Source organism: Wolffia australiana, chromosome 8, assembly GCF_029677425.1.
Source record: "Wolffia australiana isolate 7733 chromosome 8, ASM2967742v1".
In the NCBI taxonomy this organism is placed as follows: Eukaryota; Viridiplantae; Streptophyta; class Magnoliopsida; order Alismatales; family Araceae; genus Wolffia; species Wolffia australiana.
This window is the reverse complement of record NC_135842.1, coordinates 17,600,754-17,609,574: the sequence shown is the minus strand read 5'-3', so window position 1 is coordinate 17,609,574 and position 8,821 is coordinate 17,600,754. Positions and strand designations below refer to the sequence as shown.

General features: G+C 47.4%; 2 protein-coding genes across 2 annotated transcripts; one reads left to right on the top strand and one right to left on the bottom strand.

Annotated features, from left to right (window-relative positions):
- Nucleotides 1-253: 253 nt before the first annotated feature.
- On the bottom strand, nt 254-1,397 carry LOC144706548 (growth-regulating factor 7-like). The gene is made up of 3 exons (XM_078579549.1): nt 1,192-1,397; nt 939-1,103; nt 254-842 (listed from the first exon to the last, which is right to left on the bottom strand). Exons 1-3 carry the CDS (start codon nt 1,355-1,357, stop codon nt 424-426), a joined length of 750 nt encoding a protein of 249 aa, XP_078435675.1. The 5' UTR covers nt 1,358-1,397; the 3' UTR covers nt 254-423.
- A 4,545-nt stretch (nt 1,398-5,942) lies between these two features.
- On the top strand, nt 5,943-7,926 carry LOC144706801 (uncharacterized). Its single transcript, XM_078579855.1, has 5 exons — nt 5,943-6,317; nt 6,376-6,503; nt 6,570-6,682; nt 7,098-7,283; nt 7,765-7,926. Exons 1-5 carry the CDS (start codon nt 5,998-6,000, stop codon nt 7,792-7,794), a joined length of 777 nt encoding a protein of 258 aa, XP_078435981.1. The 5' UTR covers nt 5,943-5,997; the 3' UTR covers nt 7,795-7,926.
- The last annotated feature ends 895 nt before the right edge of the window (nt 7,927-8,821 follow it).

Sequence of the window (8,821 nt, the reverse complement as noted above, 5' to 3'; positions counted from 1 at the left end):
AGACAGATGAGAAGGAGAGAAAAATATAAAGTCAAAGAAGAAAGAAAAGAGAAATTGCAGATTCATTATGAGCCTCTGATGGGCTTACACAGAATACAAGGATTTGCCGGGGCCAATCTCTCTCTCATCATTCCCTCTTTCTCACCCATCCCCATCACACCCAAGCAAAGGGGAATAAGATATCCCATGAGACTACGTCCCTCATCGAAAACAGCAACTGATCCAGAGAGAGAGATAGAGAGAAAGATAATTCTAGATAGCGATAAACAGAGAATTAGAGATAGAGAGAATAAGAGTCGGACAGAGACAGATAACTGAAGATAAAGTGAGTGATACCCATTGAAGGAGTGAGGACGTACCATCAAAGAACAAGTGATTTGTCTGCTCAAGCAAGAAGCACTGTAGATTATTAATGGGGAGAAGCTACAGCCCCACTCCTAAGAAACGCTGCAATTCGTCGCCCAAGATAGAGGAATGTACAGTACCAGAGCCAAGGAGGTCATCACAGAGGCAGCTAGTGGAAGACTCCCACTGCACCTCTGCCTGGAGAGAGGATGTAACATTCCTTGCTGCATTACTCAGCGCCTCTCCCAGTGGCCCTCCCATCGACGGCTCCCAGAACACCGGAATCCAGCTAGCCGGAGCCGTCTCCGCAACTTTCTCGGGCTGCTGTGCAGCGCTGAGAGCTTCCACATGCTTTCTTGAACGATGCCGACCACGGTTGATGTGCCGCTCGCAGTACTTCTGGTCGACGACGGCGTCTCTCGAGCACCGCCACTTCTTGCCGTCGGTCCGGCGGCACCTCCCAGGCTCCGGGTCAGCATTAAACCCCGCCCAGCCGGCTGACAACAATAAGCCTAAGGCTCAATTTCCTATGATAAAAATATACGTGGCCGGCAAGCCAATCACACATTCTACGAGAGAAGTATAGTTCTCACTGGAGTGTCGGGTTCGAAGGGCGGCACAGGTGAACACCCGGCTCGGCCTCTTGATCGGGACGAGGAGATCGGCGGGGACGGGGATGTTCGCGTCGAGGTATTGATAGATCAGGGCCTGCTGCTCGAGCTCATGCCATTGGGCCGGAGTGAAAGGTCCCATGGCTCCTGCAAGATCAGCAAGATCAGATCAAGAACCCTAGCCCTAGCGGCAAGATCAAAGATCATGACTAGAAATGGGGGAGAAGGTGCTCGCCGTGGAAGGGAGGAGGAGGGGAGAAGCTGATCATCGTCTGATGTCCGTCGAAGAAGGAATCTTTCGCCGCCATGGAATCTCTTCCGAGGAATCTTCCAGATTCGTTCGAAGATCTAGCAAAGCTCGTCGTCTTCAACCTCGCGCCGAAATCGACGCCATGGTTCATGGGTGGCGGAAGCTCGCAAATCTCTCGCCGATTTTAACCACATTTTAGAGAGAGGGAGAGAGTTGGGGAGCGGTGACGGTAAGAAGTCTCTTGCGGTCTCTCTGCGGTTCTGTTCACTCGCGGTAAGTTGACCGGCGAACAGAGCTTGCTCGACACGTGGAACTGGTTAAGGGTATTTTGGTAACTTCGCGGGGTGTTTTGGTTTTGACTTTGGTAGATTTATTGATTTTGCGGACACGTGATTTTTTTGTCGTTTATCGTCGAGCCGGCCGGTCTGAGGACGGCGCGGCGGGTCGAGCCACTTGGTTGGGTGTGGGAGCCCGTGGTTCGTACGGGGGGCGGCTAGCTTGTCGTTTTGCAGAGGAGTAGGTGGGCCCTGGGCCGGTTCCCCCGCCGGCCCAATACCCATTTTTGGACAGATCTCGTCGCTTTATTCAATGCCTCTCTCTCTCTCTCTACTTATCTACCTAGCTAAGCTACTATGTCTTCAAACTGTGCATGTCGGCAAGCCCCTGAGAGATAAAAAAGAGTGGAGAGAGAGAGAGATATATAGAGAGAGAAAAAGAGAGGAGTGACGGAGAGAGTGAGAGAGAAAGAGAGTGAGGGAGAGTGAGAGAGAAAGAGAGAGGGAGAGGGAGAGATACTGAGAGAAAGGAAGAGAGGAAGGAAGAGAAAGACAGAGAAAGAGGGAGAGAGAGATAATGAGGGAGAGAGAGAGCGACAGAGAAAGAGGGCGAGAGTGAGACGGAGAGAGAAAGAGACAGAAAGAGAAAGAGGTTGAGAGAGAGACAGAGAGAGAAAAAGAGACAGAAAGAAAGGGAGAGAGATAGAGAGAGAGAGAGGGGAGACAAAGAGAGAAAGAGAAAGAGAGAGGGGAGACAAAGAGAGAAAGAGAAAGAGAGAGGGGAGACAAAGAGAGAAAGAGAAAGAGAGAGGGGAGACAAAGAGTGAAAGAGAAAGAGAGTGAAAGGGTGAGAAATAGAATTGAGAGAAATAGTAAGAGAGAGAAAGGGATAGAAAGAGAAAAAAACGAGAGAGAAAAAGGACAGACAGAGAGAGAGAAAAGGACAGACAGACAGACACAGAGAGAGAGAGAGAGAGAGAGATGGGTGTAAGAAGCATTGAATGGCCGGAAAGGAGGGAAGGTCAGCCATTAATCAAGCGATGGCGACCCGTTTGTCCTCCGGCCGAGAATGTTTTAGAAAAGAAGGGAGCCCTTCACTTTTTGAGTGTGTGTGTGTGTTGGGGCGGAGGTGAGGAGGGCCCATATTTTTATAGAGGTCCTCTTACTTCTCGAGAGAGGCAGGAGAGCTACTGAGCCTATGAGATCGTCAGATCCACAGAGACACAGCAAGATCAGATCGAAGAGAGAGTGAAATTGAGAGACACGTTGATACATCGACTGAGTATTAATAGTTCAGGGACGTGGACGGGATGAATTTCGGGGGCGAAAATTCGTCCCCGGGACCAAAGGACTGGACGGTTTTTGACGTGTGGGACGAAAAAACTGTCCGTCTGGAGGTCTCGGATGATGGACGGACGTATGTGGATGAAAACACGCCGGATTCATATCCGATGGTTGAGATCTCGCCACGTGGCCTCGCTGTGACAATTTGCATCAAGGTCCTTGTATTTTTTAGCGCGCGCAAACTGATGCTGCTCAGAGTTAATTTTACATATGTCCATTTGCATCCTCTCTCCTCATATTTCACTTAAAAAACTTAGAAAAATCTATATTAATATATTAAAAATATAAAATGGGTTTTTTCTGTCCGGGACTAATTTCGAGAAGAAAATTCTTCCCGGGAGGACTGTGCGGGACAGAAAATCATCCCGGTATGATTGGACGGGACGGTTTTTTTATCGTTGGACGAAAAACTGTCCCATCCTTTGTCCCTGAACTTATTCTGGATGTCAGACAGGATGAAATTCGTCCCGTCCTGTCCATCATCCACGTCCAGGACGATCTGGAACTATAACTGAGATAGCCACTGAGATTGAGCGAGTTAAGAGAGAGCAAGAGGATAAGAGAGAGAGAGAGAGAAAGAGAAGAAATTAAAGATAAATAGGAGAGGGAGGGAGACAGAAAGAAAATAAAAGAATTGAAGACAAATAGGAAGAGGGAGAGAGAGAGAAATAAAATATTCAATGAGTTAGTGTAGAGAGAAAAATGAAAAGAATGCGAGAGAGGGAGAGACAGGAAAATAAAGATGTAGAGTGGACAGAAAATTCAGGGGAAGGAGAGAATGTGAGAGAGAGAAAAATATAGCAAGTCCGGAGAACTAAAAAGAATGAGAGAGAGTGGGAGAGAGAGAGAAATAAAAAGATTGGGAGGAGAGGGCGGCTAAGAGAAAAACAAAAAGAGAGAAAGAACGAAGGAGAGAGGAGACAGAGGATGAAAGTGAGCGAACGCGATAGCGTAGAATAGGCATCGGGGATGGGATTGGATCGGATCGTTCGAATCTTGATTAACAGATTCAAACGAACACAAGCCGATTCGAACGATTTGTTCGAATCTTTCGATCGAACAAACCCTTTGTTCGTGTTCGATCGAAAGTTTCGAACGAACAAATTGGGTTGTTCGTGTTCGATTGCCATTTGTTCGACCTTGTTCGAACAAGTTCGAACAATTTCGAACAAATGGCCATCGGCGCCAGCGACACTCTCTGGCTGGCGCAGGCGGCGCAGGCAGCCGCTGGCCTGCACTGGCGGCCGCTTGCCGGCGCAGGCAGCCGCTGGCCTGTGCTGGCGGCCGCTGGCCGGCGCTGGAGTTCGCTTGCCGGCGCTGGCGGCTACTGGCCGGCGCTAGCCGCCGCTGGCCCGCGCTGGCGGCGGCTGGATGGTCATTGGCTGGCGCTGGGCAGCCGCTGGCCGGCACTGGCGGCCGCTGGCGCGGCCGGATTCGAACATTCGATTCGATCCGATTGGAACAACGTGTTCAAATCGGATCTTATTCGAACATTTGATCCGAACAGCCATCTTGTTCGAACAATCCGATCCGAACAGATGCTCAGATCAGGTTCGGATCGGATTTGAACGGGGCAGATCGGTGTTCAGATTCGATCGTTCGAATGCCCGATCCGATCGAACATTCGAACGATCTGTCCGAATCCCCGAAGCCTAGCGTAGAAAGAGGGAAAGGATGAAAGAGAATGAGCGAGATAGAATATAGAGGGAGAAAGGATGAAAGAGAATGAACGAGATAGAGTAGAGAGAGGAAGAATGAAAGAGAATGAAAGAGATAGAGTAGAGAGAGAATGGATGAAAGAGAATGAACGAGATAGAGTAGAGAGAGAGAAAGGATGAAAGAGAATGAACGAGATAGAGTAGAGAGAGGAAGAATGAAAGAGAATGAAAGAGATAGAGTAGAGAGAGAATGGATGAAAGAGAATGAACGAAATAGAGTAGAGAGAGAGAAAGGATGAAAGAGAATGAACGAGATAGAGTAGAGAGAGGAAGAATGAAAGAGAATGAAAGAGATAGAGTAGAGAGAGAATGGATGAAAGAGAATGAACGAAATAGAGTAGAGAGAGAGAAAGGATGAAAGAGAATGAACGAGATAGAGTAGGGAGAGAAAGAATGAAAGAGAATGAAAGAGACAGAGTAGAGAGAGAAAGAATGAAAGAGAATGAAAGAGATAGAGTAGAGAGAGAAAGAATGAAGAGAATGAACGAGAGAGAGTAGAGAGAGAGAAAGGATGAAAGAGAAAGAGAGTAAGAATGAAAGCGAGAGAGCATGGGATAGGGAAAGAGAGAGATAAAAAAGAGCAGAAACAAGAGAGAGAGAGAGAAAAGAGAGTAGAAACAAGAGAGAGAGGAAAGAGAGAGATAAAAAAGAGCAGAAACAAGAGAGAGAGAAAAGAGAGTAGAAACAAGAGAGAGAGAGAGAGATAGAAGAGAGAAGAAACAAGAGAGAGAGAGAGAGAGAGAGAGAGAGAGATAGAGAGAAGAGAGTAGAAACAAGAGTGAGAGAGAGAGAGATACAAGAGAGTAGAAACAAGAGAGAGAGAGAGAGATAGAAGAGAGTAGAAACAAGAGAGAGAGAGAGAGAGAGAGAGAGAGAGAGAGATAGAAGAGAGGAGAAACAAGAGAGAGAGAGAGAGAGATACAAGAGAGTAGAAACAAGAGAGAGAGAGAGAGAGAGAGAGAGAGAGAGAGAGATAGAAGAGAGCAGCAACAAGAGAGAGATAGTAGAGCGTAGAAACAAGAGAGAGATAGAAGAGAGTAGAAATAAGAGAGAGACAAAAGAGAGTAGAAACTAGAAAGAGAGAGTGAAGAGAGTAGAAACTAGAGAGAGAAATACTGCGAGAGAGAGAAGAGGGTAAACACTAGAGAGAAAAAATACTGAGAGAGAGAAGAGGGTAAAAACTAGAGAGAGAAAAAAAAAAGACTAGGCGGTCCAGGTAATTGAGACACCGGCTTTTACCACAAGCCGACAAAACCTGAACGAGTTGACCGACATCGTAATTTTTCGTAACTCGGCCCGGCCCCGCTTCCCCGTACTCCATCTCTCTCTAACAGGTCCTTCTCAGCCCATTAAGCCCATTTAGCCCAATAAGCCCATTACCCTCTCCTCCACCGAAGATCGAGCTCCAGATAGGGTTCGATTTGGGGGGAGGGGGGAGCTTCCTCCGAGCTCCAATGGCGGGGACGATGACGCTGCTGAACCAGCCTCCGCCGGCGAGATCAACCGCTAATTCCCTCTCAAGAAGCCGCCCCTCTCTCTTCTCCAAGCGTCTTCTCAGCTACAGTCTGAAGCCAGCCTCGTCGAGCGCTGCCGGCGAGCCCTCCGCCGACCCCAAAGCCACCCCCTCTTCTTCTTCTTCTTCTTCTTCTTCTTCTTCTTCGCGGCAGTTCCTCGGCGCCGGAGAGATCGTCTCCGTCGGAGACGACGGCGTTCCCTTGGAAGGCGTGATCCAATTCGACAAACCCAGCCCCGCCTCCCGGATTGAATCCTGGGGGTGAGTTCTTCTCGCTGTTCTTGATCTTTCTTCTTGAAATTCAATGGCGGAATTGCAGGCGCGTGGCTTTGCTCGCCGGAGGCGACGTGCTGTTCTTGCTCTTGTTCTCCGCCATTGGAAGGTTCAGCCACGGGCTTCCGGTTCTGGACTCGGAGACGCTGAGAACTGCCGATCCTTTCGTCGCGGGTAGGTTCGAGGCTCTTGTCCGATGATTTTGAATCTGATTTTTGTTCTGATCGAGGTCTCTGGCAGGGTGGTTTCTCGGCGCGTACTTCCTCGGCGGATTCGGCGATGATGGGAAGGGGGTGAACGGTAGAGGGAAGGCCGTCGCTGCCGCCGCAAAATCTTGGGCCGCTGGCATTCCTGTGAGTTTTGATCTTCCAAAAAATTGAATTTTTGGTTCGATCGAGGCTCGATCGTGGAGAATTTTCGGCGGTTTTGTCATCCTCTCTTGTTATCCGCGCGAGATTTAAGAAGAGATGACGACTATTCTGAATCCGAATGGGTAGGATCAACATCTTGAAAAGAAGCTCTAATTGATTGAAAATCGTTCGGTTGGAGGGAAATCGCTGTTTTGATCAGAAATTTCTACAGCATTATATGAATTTGAGATTATCTGATCACGTTCGAGCAATGATTGTGCTAACCGATCCAAACAGGCTGCAAACATGTAGGTTGTAAAATGGGGATAAATGGGTACCTTATGTCTGATCGATTCAAGGGGAAGTTTCTATGAATTTCTAAATTGAATGGATATTGATCTTGTTCTTGGGATCGTAGACGGGGATTCTGATCAGGGCGATATCGCTGGGGCATGCGCCGCCGATCAGCTTCGGGCTGGTAACGATGGGAACGACGGGAGTCTTGCTCATAGGATGGCGGGCGCTTCTCTACACTCTTTTCCCAAATGGGCAAAGTAACAAGAACGATGTTTATAAGCGCGGCAGCCCCTTCGAGCTCTTTGAGGTGCGTTCATTTCATTAATTATAGTCTTGATATTGCCCAGATGGTTAAAACAGGAGTAAAGATTTCGAGAGATTTATAAATCTTTACAACTGAATCCTTACTCTACCTTCCACATGGTTGTTCGGTTCGCTTTGTGTGAATCTATGCGTTTTGTTCATTCTGTTCGGTTTTCCGAACAGAACATTAACAATTTCACGCACACCTTTGTGCGGTTCGATTGTTCGCTTTGTGCAAATTTTGTTCGAATGTGTGAATTTTGTTCAAATTGTTCTAATTGTGCGAAAATTTGTTCTAATTTTTGCACAAAAAAAGAACAGAACAAAGAACAAGGCCCTGTGCAGTTCTTTTGTGCAATTTTTTTGTTCTTTTCAAACGAACAAGAACAGAACAACCATGTCTACTCTATCTGGGTAGTTTACTAAAGCTTGCTTCCAGTAAGTTTTTGTTAATTTTTCTCTGTAACATCTACTTTTCTTTGCAGCTATTGATGTCATTGGTAAGAAGATGGTGATAGCTGGTTTGGAATTGGCCCGTAGAGAGAGAAAGAGAGAGAGAGAGAGAGAGGTCAATTTCGTCATCCAAGACCTCTATTTTGCTTGTAATTGATACGTTGCCAAGGCCTCCCAAAGGATCCATTTCCTTACATTTTCTCTCTTTTAGGCTTGTTAGACAGATGACTAACTGTCATCCTCTCTCATCTTGCGTCTCTATGGACAGAAATGAGGGAACGGATGACGAGGATTGGTGATGCAGTTTAAAATGATGTAAATGTGAAAGATTATTTAAGGAATAAAAGCTATTTTAAATTACCTTAAGTCAACAAATGGAGAAGAAGGGAACGATGATCGCCGACGACAAGGACGACGAGATGGGGATTACCAAGGAGACAATGTCCGTAGAGTTTATGATAGCGGATGAGGATTGTTGACAGATGCCGCTGCTGACAAGGGTAAGACAAGTGTTTATGATGGGGAAGATGACCATTGACAATGTGGATGACAACCATAGACGACGGTGGCGATAACGCATATGACAACAACTGCGGACAGGGAGGCATGGCATGGACAGTGGGGATGATGATAATTGTCAATGCAGACCATCGATGGGGATGACTGTTGATGACCATCCTTCAATGGGACCAATTGGCATGAACGGTGGGGATGATGACCGTTGATGACAGGCAGTCGATGACCGCTGAAGACATGGACAATAACCATAGATGACAAGGATGACACCTATGGACGATGGGAGCAAGACCAACGGTGATGGGGATGAGAACCGTCGGCAACAGGGAAGATGACCAACGGCAACGGGGACGACAACCATCAATGATGGGGATGATGATCAATGTCGACGCAGATGATGACAACAATGGGACGATAACTTATGACGATGGAGAAGATGACTGACGACAACAGGATGATGACTGTCAATGACGGGGACAACAACCACCAATGATGAATGGAAACCGTCAACGATAGGGACAATGACTGCTGATGACATGACAACTGCTGCTGACAGGTTCAATGATTGGTGAC

Excerpts from the sequence above, each read along its gene's own strand:
- LOC144706548 (XM_078579549.1), bottom strand. The coding sequence starts at position 1,357 with ATGAACCATGGCGTCGATTTCGGCGCGAGGTTGAAGACGACGAGCTTT. Across the intron at positions 1,104-1,191 it reads CCCTCCTCCTCCCTTCCACG|GAGCCATGGGACCTTTCACT; the intron begins GCGAGCACCTTC and ends CTGATCTTGCAG. Across the intron at positions 843-938 it reads CCTTCGAACCCGACACTCCA|CCGGCTGGGCGGGGTTTAAT; the intron begins GTGAGAACTATA and ends TATTGTTGTCAG.
- LOC144706801 (XM_078579855.1), top strand. The coding sequence starts at position 5,998 with ATGGCGGGGACGATGACGCTGCTGAACCAGCCTCCGCCGGCGAGATCA. Across the intron at positions 6,683-7,097 it reads CTTGGGCCGCTGGCATTCCT|ACGGGGATTCTGATCAGGGC; the intron begins GTGAGTTTTGAT and ends TTGGGATCGTAG. Across the intron at positions 7,284-7,764 it reads GCCCCTTCGAGCTCTTTGAG|CTATTGATGTCATTGGTAAG; the intron begins GTGCGTTCATTT and ends TTTTCTTTGCAG.